At 35.3% G+C, this 15,283-nt stretch overlaps 1 protein-coding gene across 2 annotated transcripts in view; it reads left to right on the forward strand.

The window, feature by feature from the left end:
• Positions 1–15,283, forward strand: part of LRRC7 (leucine rich repeat containing 7) — a 176,054-nt gene that overhangs the window by 96,910 nt on the left and 63,861 nt on the right. For both annotated transcript variants that reach the window (XM_075037363.1, XM_075037364.1), the window contains one exon: positions 15,003–15,066. In XM_075037363.1, coding sequence (XP_074893464.1) covers positions 15,003–15,066 — 64 coding nt within the window. The remainder of the gene's footprint in view (positions 1–15,002; positions 15,067–15,283) is intronic.

A 15,283-nucleotide genomic window follows, 5' to 3' on the forward strand; every position in this document is an offset into this window, starting at 1 on the left:
ATGGGTAAGTTTTCTTCCAATAATTCAAAGGCACAGAAGGACAGTCTCATCTAAAATTTTCCATGAATAATATTTCAAAGAGAAATGGAAATGAGGGATACTATCTATTAAGTTTTTCCTTCTGCATAATGAAGGTGTGAAAACAATATTTTTGTGCATATATAATGAAAGTATCTGTTTTATCTTCACAATTAAATATATATTGTAACAAAAACTTGGGAGGGTGACATGGAGAATCCCATTTTTCACCCAGAAGAATTTACTCTTATGAAATTTCATAAAATGGAATTTTTCTGTCCTTTAAATTTCAAGTGTACTTTTATTTTTTCTGTAAATATAATGTGAAAAATTGACATTTTTCTCTAACAGTCCTTTCCATTTCTTTCTTTCCATTTCTTTCTTTCCCCCAAAATACAGAGGTAGCATCGTAGAAAGTAGAAGGTCTATAAAGTGGTGGTGGGGAGTATACAGGTCCTTTCTCCTCCGCCCACCCTGGGTTGGATGGTTGGTTATTTATTTATGCATTTATTTATTTATTTTACAAACTGATTAAATCAGTTGGGTTGTTATTTCTTCTATTCCCTGGCCAATCACCTAGCAATACTATAACTCTTTCACACCTGAAAAATAAGCCAGAATATTAAATGCTGCACTGGGAATGCTAAAGTTTTAATTAATTCCACTACCAAACTACCATGTAGGTCTGCACCAAATTAATATGCCAATTATCCACAACTATAAAATGTGTAGCAAACAAATGAGACAGAAACAAGGCAAAGTGGTGGAAGTTGTCCTGTTCCTGTTGTAAGGATTGTAAATACATATTTGTTGAAATTACTTGTAACTCTTACATATGTTGGTTGTTTCTTAAAAGTGGTGAGACTGTGTATAAGGAGGCTCAAAGGATTAAGGTTTCTAAGCAGCATCATAAAAACTGTATAAAAAGGACATAGTAATTTGTTTTTAAAACAACATAAAGTGGACTAGATTCTTCCTTGGCAGAATACATATAAAATAACAGTAGATGTTTTGCAGAGGTTAAGTTTGCAAATTGGAAGTATCCAAACTTGTAGAGAGTTACAACTCTTACACCCTTCTGTAGCTAAGAATTTATTCCAAATTGAGAAATTAAGCAGAATAATAACAGATTAATCACTTCTTGTATAGATACAGTGTGTATGTATTGAATGCCGACATTCCTCTTAAATAATCATTTTAGTATAAAAACTGGCATGTATCACTTAGAAGCATCTTTGGTGATTTATCAACATATTTTTTGAAACAGTGTAGGGTAAAGTTGTTTTGTCTTTGTTCCCCAATTCAATACCACCGCGCTTTGACTTTTTGAGATAAGCATAAACATTTCTTAGCTTTTGTAGTGTTGAAATACTGCAGATATGGCCTTGCTTGTTTCTTTAGCTTCATCTCAGCAGGAATGAGCCAGTGAAGATTCAGAAAGATATTCAGACATCGAAAATGTCACAATCCGTTACCTTTCTTCAGATGTCAGATGTCAAATTTGCTAAATAGAAGTGATTATTATTTCCATTAACCTGATAATGGAGTCATAAAAAGCATTCTTGTGACTTAAGAACATTAGTCCCATTGACTTCAATAACATTTATATTCCTAACATCCTTACCACTTCCAAAATCCCATTTTAGGAAGTAGATTTGCAAAAATCGCAGGTTGTCTTAAGTGTGTTGAAGTCAGTGGAACAGACAACTTATATCAGCGGAGAATCTGTCCAGCGGCATCTAAATATAGGTTTAAAAGCTTAGCTTTAGACTGTTATTTTTTGAAATGCTGTTCCACTTTCTTCCTAGTTTATTATAAAGTTGTAAACTGTTTCCCACACTCTGAGATTACAAATATTTTCATCATTCATGATGACCTGTTTTCTTCAAATAGTAACTCTGGCTGAGTTTAATAAATCATATTCCAGAAGACTTACTACTTTGGCACTACATTATTAAAATATTGCCAATATTTTAGTAAGCAGCTACTACTATGTGTCTTCCCTTTAGGCTTTTTAAACTAAATATATTTGCTGCTCAGAGAAGATGCAGAAAAATGTATTGTATTGTTTTGTCATTGTAAGAATGCTTTTCCAACATATATAGTGGGTCAAACTTGTCTGAAAAATTGTCTTAATTATTCTTGTCTAAAGGCAGTAGTGGCTTTTTTTTTTTTTTTTTTTGGCCATATCTCCAGTAAGGGACACTCTGGGAGAAGATATAGACAGAACTCCTTGTATTGCAGTGAACATACACCAGTACTGCTTCTGCCATCTAGGATAATCCTGATATTACTTAAACTGTAATTAGTGGTTCTTATCTGGTGGTGTTCATGCTGTATAATTTTAATGTGTCAAATGGGCAAAGAGAAGACATAGCAGAAATTAGAGCCTTGAATGTAGGCCTGTTTCGTACACAATTTTTTTTTTATTTTTTTATCTCTTATTTGCTTCTGTAACACTTCCATTTAACAGATGCAAAAATGATTTCTTTTTTAAGAAGAGTTTATATCTGATTAGTAGGGCTAATTTTAGATAAAGACTTCATAGCACAGAGTGGTAGGAGGGGACAACATTTATAACCATAGAGAATCACCCTAGCCAACCTTACACTCGTTTTGTTCTTAATTATACCAGAACCCTGAGCTCCTCCCAGAACAACTGGGAGCTAAACACACAAAGAGTTCACTCTGACTGTTATTAATGAGATCTAATTTGGTTACGCTTAGACTTTGTGCTCTGCTTTCTCAGGTATGGTTGTTTTATGGTATGCAAGGAAATTGCTCATTATACTTAGAACGCCTTAAGTCAATATCCTTTTAATTTTACGTGATTAAAAAACCCCAAATCTACAGAGTAAAAATGCCTGCACACAATTCAAACTGCAAGAGGAATTAAATAGAGAGAAGATGACTGCTGGAATGCATTGAGAACAGCATGGGGTTTTTACCTGCCGTGACCATCGGAGACCTTTTCTTTTTCCCAGCTGGAATAGGAGACTACTAGAAGCACATGTTTCTCAGCTGCAGTACTGATGCAGCGTTGACTTGCAGGTAACACACACCACCTCTGCGTGTCTGTATGCACTGCGCTGTATGTCACTCTCCTCTGTTATCTTTGAGTAATGGCTTAACCTGATGCCCTGGGACAGTGTGTTTCTGTCATTTAATAGGTTGTTGGATTAAGGATGGATGGTTCTGAGATAAGCACATGTAGAATGACATTCTTAGTTGTTGCCATCCTTAGCTGTATCAGAATGTAGAAACTGTGCCTGCAGATGCTGTGGGCTGTGAACTTAAGCAGTGGCCATTTGTCCCTCCACATGAGAGGGAAGGGATATCCTGTAACCTGTGTTCTTGCAGCGCATCGGCAGTTCCCTAAAGGCCAGCAAGCAGACAGCGCCTAACCTGTGATCAGCTGTGGTGTGCAAAAGGTTACCTTGTGCTACTGTTTCCCTCAAGCCTTGAAAAAGTCACTGTACTGCAAGGCATTTTATTTATGCAAATGGGAAAATAAAAATAATCATGCAAAACTTGATGACTTTCAACTGCTTATATTCTTACAGATATAAAAAGTGATTGACGATTACTTTTGACAAACTGCAGAATACGTATGTCTGAATAAATTACAATGGTCATTAGTTACAACAATTACATTTTCCTGTAGCTGGTCAGTAAGTTCTTTTATGAACTGTTAATCTTCGTATTTCTTATTGAAATACATTTGTAGATTATATTCACCAGTTATCTCCAGTATTTATGCCCTGTAGCCATCTTTTTAGCACGTATGGCTTTTCCATGCTTCTCCCATTTCAGTGTCTCCGGTGGACTGGTTCTGTTAAAGCCCACAAGCTCATTGGATTGTGAAACAAATCTTGCCCATTATTTGCCATACTTCCTAATGTAGTATCGCTTCTCTGCCTACCTTTGACCAAATAAGATCATCGCAGTATGGCCCTGCAGTTGCTCTAGTTTTTTTGCTTTTAAAGCTATGTCTCTCTTAGAAGTCTTGCACTGGCCTTCTCTTTGGCACCCATTCCGCAGAGCGCAGTGTGTGTCAGATGGGGTTAATTTGCTTGTGATGTTCTCTTTAGCCCAGCTGTCAAACAGCCACTACAGCCAAACACGTTTTTAATAGTGCAGTAAAGCAGCTACCTTGGAGAGCCTGTCAGTAGAGGTCTTCCAGATCTTTTAAACTATACTTCCACAGTTAAAACTACTGGAGATCACCTATGAAGAAATCGACCATTCTTCTGAGGGGGCATAACTGTAACTGTATACAGATACTTCATGTGCGACAATAAGGGTTGTCCTTCTGCTTTTTCATTTCCTGAGGTGCTCCTTGCCATCTCTGACTACTTCCATCATTCTTCCTCAATTAATATGAAGATAGTTCTTGAGTCATGATATTTTTCATCTCGAATTAATCCTTGTCTTTTTCTAGCACATCCCCATTTTATTTCTCTGGCTTTCCCTTTAGAAATAATCCTGGTTTTGATAACTGTTCATGCTGTCTTTCGGCTATATTTCAGTAGAAATAGGAATCAAAAGGATTACTAAGAAACCTGTGTTAAGAGTAAAATTCTTTTGCTCTTGGTTTTTGCGTTAGCTGATTCAGTTAACTTTTAGTCATCATATATTCATTAACACCATTTGAACTTGCTTCATCCCTGTTAATTATTCAGCATCTTAAGTTAGGTCTTCTTCCTGCTCTCTGGCAAAGTAAATGGAAAAATAGGGCCAAAACTGCATTTTCAGTCTTGCAGGCTAAAACTAGGTCTGTCTTTATATTCATTCATTCCACGCAACACTAGTAAATAAGAGTATAAAGCATGTGCTGAATTCTTTAGAGATTTGAATCGTATATTGTATATCGTGATGAAACATAGGTTATTTTTAGTCAACTCTTAGTAGTGGGAAACTTAGAGCCTGCTTCTCGTCAGTCTTCAAGATGGTGGAGACCCAGATCCCAAGTAGTAGTCATTTTATATTAAATTAATAATATATTCAAGTTGATCAGTAGTGCAGTGTTTACAAATCAGTTGTTTACTTTCCACTCTATTATTACACTGTAAACAAAATCTAAGTTGTCAAATATATTATTTACCAAATACTGAATCTTTTGAGCAAAACCAGTGAGGTTACCTTTGTGGCAGTGAATGATACAGTCAATCTTGCTCAGTTTCAGTGGTTTTGAATTTAGGTAACTGCAATGGGTCCTGGGTTCATAACTGTTAGACAGGTGTATTTGTCCCAGAACATGGAGCAATTATTGTGTCGCCTGTGTCACTCATATGTTGTGTTTCTTTGTCCAAATGCAGACATCTTACAGCAAAATCATTGATCTCACCAGAGTCACATATAGTTTACTAGATGTGACTTTGGCTCCAAGGTTTAGTGTCTGTTAGGGTGTATTTACCCTGTGACTCTAATGTGCTGAAGCTCATACTTCCCTCAGGGAATATTAATACTGAAATTCCCTGACAGAATAGCTGTATGTTTGCTGTTACTTGTATTTTGAATGTTTTTAACTAGATATACTTTGAAATCTTGCAAACATGAATTTCTCATGTTCAAGTAGTCCATTGAAATCAGCATTTTTAACACTGATACGAAGTTAAGAAACGCACGTTACTTTCTGGAAAAGGGACAGAAGTTTAGCTGAGGTCATTTAATCCTGCAAGTGGGCACATATTTTCTTGTATCTTCCGGATAGCATTCCTCCAGATTTTTCTGAGATAAACATCATGAAATAGAAAATACCAAATGTTAAGTGGTAATTTTCAGTTTTCTATATCAAAGGATCCTTCAAGTAGTGATTCGTAAACCAAATGTGACATTTCAGGGTCATGCTGTGAATGTATACATTAGGGATTATATAGCTCCAACATTCAGGAAAATGGTCTTAAGCTACTGTATAAAAGTACCAGATGTATCCTTTCCTTGTAGCCACACCACTATCCAGGCCACTTTCCTGCTGTAAGTCCTATTCAGTAGACTATTCTAACAGAGCAGCTGCTGCTCCAAAATGCAGCGTGTTCCCCAAGTGTGGTGAGCAAGAACCCACAAACAGGGATGCACAAAGAATATCTAATTATGTGCCATGGGGCATATCATAAGAAATTTTGTGGTGGACTTTCATGTAATTAACCTTGTTTTTAACTGCAAAGCCAGTTATCAGGAAGTGGGTAGAGGAATCCAGAAAGCAGATGCAAAATAAAAAAGAAAAAAAGGAGGGTTTTTTTTAAAAAAAAGGATAAATTTATTCGTAAAGTCTTGATCTTGCCAGGAGCTTTGCACTGGCTAATGAGATTTTCTCTGCATTCTGTTTATTTACATAATCAGTTAAGCAGAAGTGGATCTGAACTGAAATTTAGAATGCCCTTCGTCAACAATTTGAAGGCTGTGTTGGGAAAGAAATTTGTGTGTGAACAGAGGTCAAAACTGTGAAGATTTCACCTTTCTCTACAATCAGTTGAGCAAACCTTTCCAGTTGTAGAGCGGGAACTCTAAGAACTAAGGGAATAATTTTAGAGATCTGATCCATTTCCACCATAAACAAAACTGATGGGAATTTAGGATCTTGTGTGGAAGGCAATATTTTAAGTCAGTAGTGTGTTTTTAAAATCTTTACATTTTGCACGCAAACATTTTTTTCCTGAAATCGCGTGTCCATATGTTTTTATTATGATTGAATCATGAAAGAGCTTGATTTCCAGTTTCTGTATATAAGACTTGTCTTTGCAGTGCTTTTTATTTTAGGCCCTTGATACAGAATTAGGTAAAGTCTCACAAGTCTTCAGTGCCATAGATGCATTGGTTGTATTTAGACACCTTCTGCACCAGCAGTTCCATCTTTTGGGCATTGAAATTGATTTTTCTCATCTTAGCATTTGAAGATGGAGAGTGCCCTTTCCCATCGCCTGAGAGTGTACAGTGGCTCGAACAGCCGAGGATGTGGAGTCAGCAGATTTTCGGGCACCAGAAATGGCAGCATCAGGAGCATCAGCACGAGTAGACTGTGTTGAGGTAGTTCTCCCAAACTATATTATGAAACCAAACAATTCTGGTATACAACAGCTGATGGTGGCTGCCTCTTAGTCCACAATGTTTAATCCAGATGAGTATGTTGGCTGGTTTTCCCATATGCTTAACCCTAGTAACGTTGTGTACAGCCCTGCATTTTGCACAGCAGTATTTCTGATGGCCATGCAGCCAAGGCAACAGTATGCCTTGTGGATTGTCTGCTCCTAACTTCTCTTTGTGTTAATAACGAGACTATATAAAAGTAACTAAGCAGCATGCTTCCATGACTGACTGAGAGCTTCTGGAGTTATTTAGTCTTCAGAGACTTAATTGTTTTGGGCATCATCCCATGGTCTCTGCTATATTCTCTGATTTGTGGATTGAGACTGCAGATTGTAAAATCTTTAAGTTCTTCAATATAATTAAAAGCTGAAATGGATATTATTTTTGATAGTTAAAGATGAAACAGACATTAGTATACATATTATGTACATTATTTTAGATACTTGTTATGTATTTCAGTCTGTGTGTAACAGTATTTTGTATCATCAAAATAAGTTTTTAAACATACTCAGTTATTTTGAAGCCTGGATAATATATAGATTCAATACTTTATGACAGATTAATTTATACTTTTGGTCCTTCACTTTACACCATACATGCTTTATATTCTAGAAATTATATAAATTATCTTGAGATTCATTGAAAACTAAGACTGAATTTTCTTTGTAATTAAGTGATGTAAGAGTAAATAGCTCTTTGTGATTGTATCATGTAATGCTTTAGTCCTCGTTAAGGTTTAACTACTCTGCAACAGGTAAACTATTAACGTGAAGTATTAATTTTACATGTAATTTCCAAACTGATTCATTGATGAATTTAAAGTTCCATTGCAAGGTTTAAAATACTAAATTTGGAAGAGACTCCTGAATGTGACATTTTAACAACTTTGAAATAAAGGTTACTGTGTACAACAGAAGTCTGAGAAAATATTATTTGAAATGAATACAGCAGATAATCCGTATTGCAACATCCAATGGCAACATATTTGCCCTTATTTGCTTTTTATTTCTTCAGAAAATAATGGTATTCGTTTATCATAAACTCAAATGAAAATATAATTCTGTATGTTCTTGCACAAGGAAATAGAGTATGTAACCATCACAACTTTCTCAGTCCTCAATTTGTAGAAGTATGACATACAAGAAGCATGCACTAATTGTGTAGCAGTATTATATTGCCTCTTCCATTGTATTTATCATTGTGTAAATCTAGTTATTTCTCTGACATAATTGCTTTTCACTCATGAATTTTTACCTATTAGAGATACTTTTGTTATTTATGAATATAGTTCTTCATATGTGGGAACAATTCGGATGTGATTAGAAGTTTGTGATTGCAGGTTTGGATAAACCTTCATGTAACCATCTCCTATCTGTCAGAAAGCTGACCAGGATTTTGATGAGAATACCATGATTTCATTAAAATAATTTATGGCAGTTGACTCATTTGTTTTGCCAGAACTGTAAATGCAAGGCATTTTCCTGGTTATTTGAAGTATTTACAATGTGTAGATAAGTATCTTCTAAATAAGGCAGCAAAAATAAACATGCAAGAACATGAGAAAGTCATATTAGGCAATATATGTGATTACCATGAATTATGATTAATACCACTGATTTGTATAATGTGAGTTATAATTTATGGAGTGTGAATGTTTTAAAACTACTGTGAGCAATGCTTAATTTTTCACCAGGTATTCAGCAATCTCTCTAAGCTACTCTCTATGTTGGTTTCATGCATTTGTAGTTTTTTTGAGAGCTGTGTTGCATTATTGTGTTTAAAAATAATTTTTAAAAAAGGTTCACCTTATTCTGAACCTACCATGAGGTCCACTTCCATAGCCAAGAATCAGATTTTTTCCGTATAACTTCTGCAGTTACTTATGAATGGAAGAATAGTTCCAAATGCTACATGGATAAAGATTTATGTGAAAATTTTGGCTGCAAGTTTTATTAGCACATTAATTATATTACATTGCATCATTTAAGCAATGAATATTTAACTGAGCTTTACTCATAATTGCACCTTTCCTGTTCCACCTTTATAAAATGACCTCATATAAAAAATATAAAGAATCTTTTTGTAAGAAAAATATAAGTAATTACATGAAAGAGATAAAAATATCAGAAGCTAATGAAAAATCTCATATAATATTCCATTGGGTACATTTGGCAGTGTGCTTTATCTTTTGATATAGTACCAGCTAACTGAAATCAATCTGCACCCATGTAAATGTTACAGTTTCTGAAACTATGTATCTGCCTGTAGAAATCACACAAAGTAATGTTTAAAAGTTTCCTTTTATGATGAATCTACAGTAATACAAACCAAACCTTTTAAAGTAAAAGTTTTGTTCAAAGGCAGAATACAGTATGAAATACACAAATTTTTACCAACTCAGTTGTAACTTAGGTTATCTTTCATTTAATCTTTGAAGAGTTTAGAGTTTCACATTTCAAAATATATAATTCTGTATATGTAAATAACAGAGAAATACTGTTGTTCAGTTTCCAGTTCCAGTTAGCAGGTATTTTCAGTCTTGTGGCTGGGGTTTTTTGACATGAGCATGGGGAGTCATAATCACTAGAAGCTTTTGTCAACTTTAATGCAGAATGATAAAGTCAGAAGTAATACTAACTTGTGAGAGAAAACTTTATACAATCTATTAAAAGTGTATGTCACGTTTCCTGGTTTTTACTTGTGAAGGCATTGTACTATGTAATGCTTGTGAGTGTATACAGTTAATATTACAACTGAAAAACTTGTAACATCTGCAAGTGTAAAGAGCTATAAACTTGCGATGCTCACATGTTGAAATGTGTTTCCTGTGGTGTAAAACCTTTGTGTGGTACTAAGGCGTGAAACCTGCCCTAAGGATTTGTTAAAGGAACTGCGGTAGCATTTAAATGCTTTTAATGACTTCATCATTCAGGCTGAGAGTGTGTGCGCTACCTGACTGTTGAACGAGTGGCTAGTCTTCAAAGGGGTCGGATTGATTTGTTTTAAGCAAAAATACTTTGATTTCCATAACAGCAACTGGTAAATTGTGGATAAGTAAGTGTAATCATTTTTAGAAAACTCTTGAGTCCAGTCTTGCAAACATTTACTGGCAGGGAGTGCACACATTAGCGTAAAGAATTCTCCTAAAGTTAATGAGATTCAGTGTGGTGATAAGAGTGTCCATAGTCATCAAGTTTGCAATTACAGATGTAATTACTTACTCCATTGAGTTCAATTAATTTAAAAATTTGTATACAATATTTACAACTTGCATCTAAATGTCAGAATTCTAAACTAGATGAATAAATCAGTTAAGACACAATGGTGAAAGTTTTAGGAGGAGTAAGTTAGACAAAACATAAACATTTTTAGGGATGTATATGTTATTTAAACAAAGGGAGTTAAAAGAGCTGACATGAGTGTGTTGTAGCTTTGTTGATTAAACTTAGCTTTTGTCTCGATGTGTAAAATTTCAGTCAGCTTTTGCAACACATTTCCAAAGAGAAGTACAGTGCAGTTAGAGCACCAGAAGGGTTAAAAACATTTTTTCACTATTATTTTAAGGGAGATTGTAATATAAAATGGCATCATTTGGGGGAGAGTGTGAAACATTCACTTTGGCCAGGTGACTTCATTGTATTTCTTCAGCATCCTCATCTGTTGTGCTGGTGGAATGCTTAGTGCTTCTTGAATGGCTCCCAACCTTCCAGATATTCTTGCAGACTAAGGACTTACTATTAAAAGATAAAATATTTTCACAATTCCTTCTGGTTTTATACCAAGAATAATTCAAAGTAATGAATACTTAAGAACAAAAATGCAGTAAGCAGCAGGTTGGGAATTGGGAAGCATGAATCAAGATTTATATTACTAAAATGAGGGTCTGTGTAGTGTATATAGAAAGTCAGTTTCTGTTTAAGAATCTGTGTGCTCAATCTGGCATGATCACAGTTATATTGATATATATTGTTTCAGAACTGTGCCAGATTCGACTTCTCCATGCTCTAGGTTTAAACTACAACATCTTGTTTCATACCTTGTTATTACTTTTTTACTTAATTTTAATTTAGGTGCTAACCCCTTCAGGGCTGTATGGGCAGCTACCATTCATTTTAGCAAACAAGCAAAAAGTACCTGTTGCTTTCTTGTCTGCAAGATATCTGTAAACATTGATCAAATAGGTTGGAAAATATATTGGAAAAGAGTGGGACAGGAAAAAGAAAAATAGAAAGGAGCCATGTACAGCAGTGAACTTGAGTGAGTATGAAATAGGTGAACCTCTCAGAAAGCATTAATAAGCAAAGCTATCATGAATTAATCTGTGTTAGGGTGACTGTCAGCACAGAGAGATGAAATGGATTCTGAAAGTAAACTGTGACTGTTTCTAGGTATTTCCGAAACACCAAATGATCAGCAGAAATAACATATTTGGTAGGTTTCAAAGACTTGTTAGGAAACTGAGATTGTGCAAAACTGGACCAAAAAAAGAACAGTAATGAACAAGTAGAAAGATGAACACTTAGAAGAACATTTTAGAAAGCCATAAAAGGTAAAACAGACACACAGAAGGCACTGAAGGAATCAATAATATAGGAATATGTCCTGCAGTGGTATTACCAGTAGTTTCACAGTGCTGGTAGCATCAGTTTCAAAGGACTTCAGGACTTGGCATTGCACTTCCCCATACTGTTGGGTAAATGCATTGGTATTTATTATATTATCTAGCTTAAATTTTCTGTGTTTGAAAATACTGCAGATTGTTAGATGAAAGTTAACAGCCTAAATATGAAAGACAGCTGGTTCTATCAAAAGGAATTACTCATTTGGTTCGATGGTGAACTATTTGCCCAAGAGGCCTAGATATATTTTAACAACTTTGCTCTACAAAACATTAATTTCTGTAAAGTACAGAAGCACATCTGATGCCTGATCTTGATCTGTGACCCAAAGAGTCATTCCTTGAAGTTATGCTGAAAGTGAAGAATTACAGTAGGTCAGAAAGTGTCTGTTTAATTAAAGAAATCTAATGAAGTATGTAACTTCTTAAACTTGAGAGTGGAATATTTGTTTATCTAAATATTTTTTTATTTTACTAACATGTCTAGCAAAAACCACTTCACTCTACTGCTGAAGAGTGGCATTTATATTTCTGTGAATTCTTTTTTCCTATTTTAGAAAATGAAAAGTAAAGTTTGCTTGTAATAAATATGTGGCACTGTTTTCTATCTAGCCCCATCACAACCTCCTCCTTCCATAATTTAAACGTTAAAACAGGTCTATGTTTTTTAGCCATAGCATCTTTGATAATCAGTTTTACTTCTGATACAAGTTGCAGAGGTAAAATGGTTGATGTTTTAGATCACATCAATTAAGACTATGCTAATTTTTTGATTAGGATCAATTCTGATTACCTTAGAAGACCTCTGAACTGACTGTTGCAGTTAATACTAAATTACTTAATTATTTTTATCTTCTTCTTTTACTACCACCACCACCAAAATCCAGTATGCTGTTTAGAGCATATTGGTCTACCAGGGCTTAAAGAGAAATTCTGCACTGGAGGTAATATCCTGTTCCAATTCCGTTCACAGAAACAAAGGCAGTAATTAATTAATTAATTAAATTTGAACTTGATCCAAAACAGGGTAGCCACATTGCCTTTTGGAAGGGGTCCTGGCTCAGGCTGCCTCCTGAATCTGCCCAGGAATTGCTTGGGGTAGAGCTAAGCAGTAGGAACCAAAACTGTGTGAGGAACCATTTGGTGTTCAGACAGCAGCAGGGACGGCGGAGGGCCAGCACCCACGGTCACTCTCTGGCATGTTACACCCCTTGCATAGCGGCGGAGCTTAGGTCCCTGGAAGTCTTACTATCTAAAATGCCTTGTTTAGTGCCGAATTTTCGTTAAAAGGCCTGGAAGAATATAATCATAATAAATCAATTTTTTTCATAATGAATGAAATCTTTCTGGAATATTTATAAAGCCATTTGGTTTAAATTTAGTAACCTTTTAAAATATAAAGTAAGGGTATTGAGTGCACTATTTGAAATCATTTACTAAAACTTTAAAATGTCAACCATTATAAAAAAAATCAAGATCAGTGTATTCAAACGAGGAAATAATTCTTTTCTCCAATGTCATAGTAATTTTGAATACAACTTCCTCATCTTAGTTTCGTACAAGTATGAAATTCTAACATTTTGCAAAGGCCTGAAGTAGCAAAAAGTACACAGGTATCATGTAGTAAATTAACTTTAGAAAAATCTTATTTTTTCCAATATGAGCAAAGTTGTACACTACACAACTGCAGATCATCCATTCCAGTTGAGGAAATCACAGTCCTGCCATCCTTCTACCATGCTCAGTCCTTCAGCTCCTGTTCACAAGTTGCTCAGCAATTTTCCTCTCATTTTGAAAAGATCTTTGCTGCTTTGGGATTACTTCTTTGAGTCAGTGCTTCTGCTGTCATATGTTCTAAGTATAGTTTTTAAAACTCTGTGTATTTTTAAAAAGTTTGCCTATATTAAAAATTGATAGATTTTAAATGCTTTTAACAGTCAGTCCACGTACGCTGTGATCTGTGCCTTTGTCGGTTTAAGCTATACCTGAGATAACCAGTTTTTCTCACAGCACAAATTCAGAGATAAACCTGGGAGATTTATCCCATTGACTTCAGTAAATGAAGAATTTAATCATGTAATTTTTAGCAGTTTCTCACTTTTCCTTTTATTTCACTGTTTCAGTCACCTAAGCCCAAGCAGTAAAAGTGCCTTTTTTGCTGTTATGTAGTGATCAGTCACAGACATAAATCCAGGTTATTCCTCATTTAAAGCCCTTTACTGCATAAAGCACGGTTGATATTAACTTTTGGTTCACTTGCTTTCTCATGATACATTCTTATTTGACTCTTTCTTTTATAATGCTGTGAAGAAGGATAAGCTGCTTTGGTTGATTCTGCTGTCATTTGCGCACGGTCTCTGCAGCAGAGGCTCTGTGAAGCCTTTCTTGCGCTCGGAGGAGCTGCTACCCAAAAAGGGGCAAAGTATAACACATTGCTCCCATCCACACGCGGTGTCTTGGATCGCACCATCTCCCTGCTACGCTCCTGTGCCATGAACCGCACAGAGAGAGGAATACTTGCCTAGATGTGCTCTGCAGCAGGTCAAAGGCTTGAATCTCAGATTGGTCATTTAATTAAAAATCTCTCTTCTGTTGTTTATCTACTTACAATGATAGAATTTCCATAAGCTACTGGCAGACAGCAAGTGTCACTAAATACCACCACTCATCGGTGTGACAGTTTGCTTATTCCTGAAATGGAAGCCATGTTTCAGGTCACCCGTATTACAACCCCCAGAGGAGGGCAACCCATCAGCTCAGTGCCTTCTGTTAAACCAACAGAAGTACTCAAAACAAGCCTCATCTAAGCTTCAGCGTGCTGATCCTTGTCACAAAAGTGCTTTTGCATTGTGACTGTAGTTAGGTACAGTTTTAGGGAGGTAAGAACCATATTTTGTACTTTTGCTATGAAGAGCCAAAACACTTGCTAGTGGTTTATAAAGAAGTTGATAAGAAATTTATAAATCTGTATCAAAAATGCCACAATTTATATTACTTTCAATTGCTTGTAAATATAATGTGGGTCGTCTTCCTTGAGCAACTGTGCAAAATTATATGAAGATATTATGTTTATTTTTATACTAAAATAATTGTTGCTAGCTTTTTAGTTCAAGAACTTTAGCTAATGTCTTAAGGATGGAGTATGTTGCATCAGCATCAAACTGATGTAATTCTTTTTGCAATAACAGTATCATTTGAGCTTTATTTTTTATCTAAACAAAATTTGACTGACATCTTCCAAGTAAAAATTTCATTTTAGATATTTCCTAATCTGTTACAGGTCAATGCACAAACTGACTCAACTGGAGAGACTTGATCTGGGCAATAATGAATTCTCTGAACTGGTAAGCAACACACCATTTTTTAATAGAAAGCCTGTATGTTTTGGGTGCTCTGTGCATGAGGCATTAAACTTTTACTTAAAAGGCATTATTGTGTTGTGGCCACATGCTATGGTCACATTTCCTTGTAGAATAGAAGATTTATCATAGTTCCTGAGGTGAATGTTGATAATGGAATATGCTTCATCTACATCAGGCTTCTGCAGTTCAGATCAAGGTC

The sequence above is a fragment of the Buteo buteo genome, chromosome 10 (assembly GCF_964188355.1).
Source record: "Buteo buteo chromosome 10, bButBut1.hap1.1, whole genome shotgun sequence".
NCBI classification, from domain to species: Eukaryota; Metazoa; Chordata; class Aves; order Accipitriformes; family Accipitridae; genus Buteo; species Buteo buteo.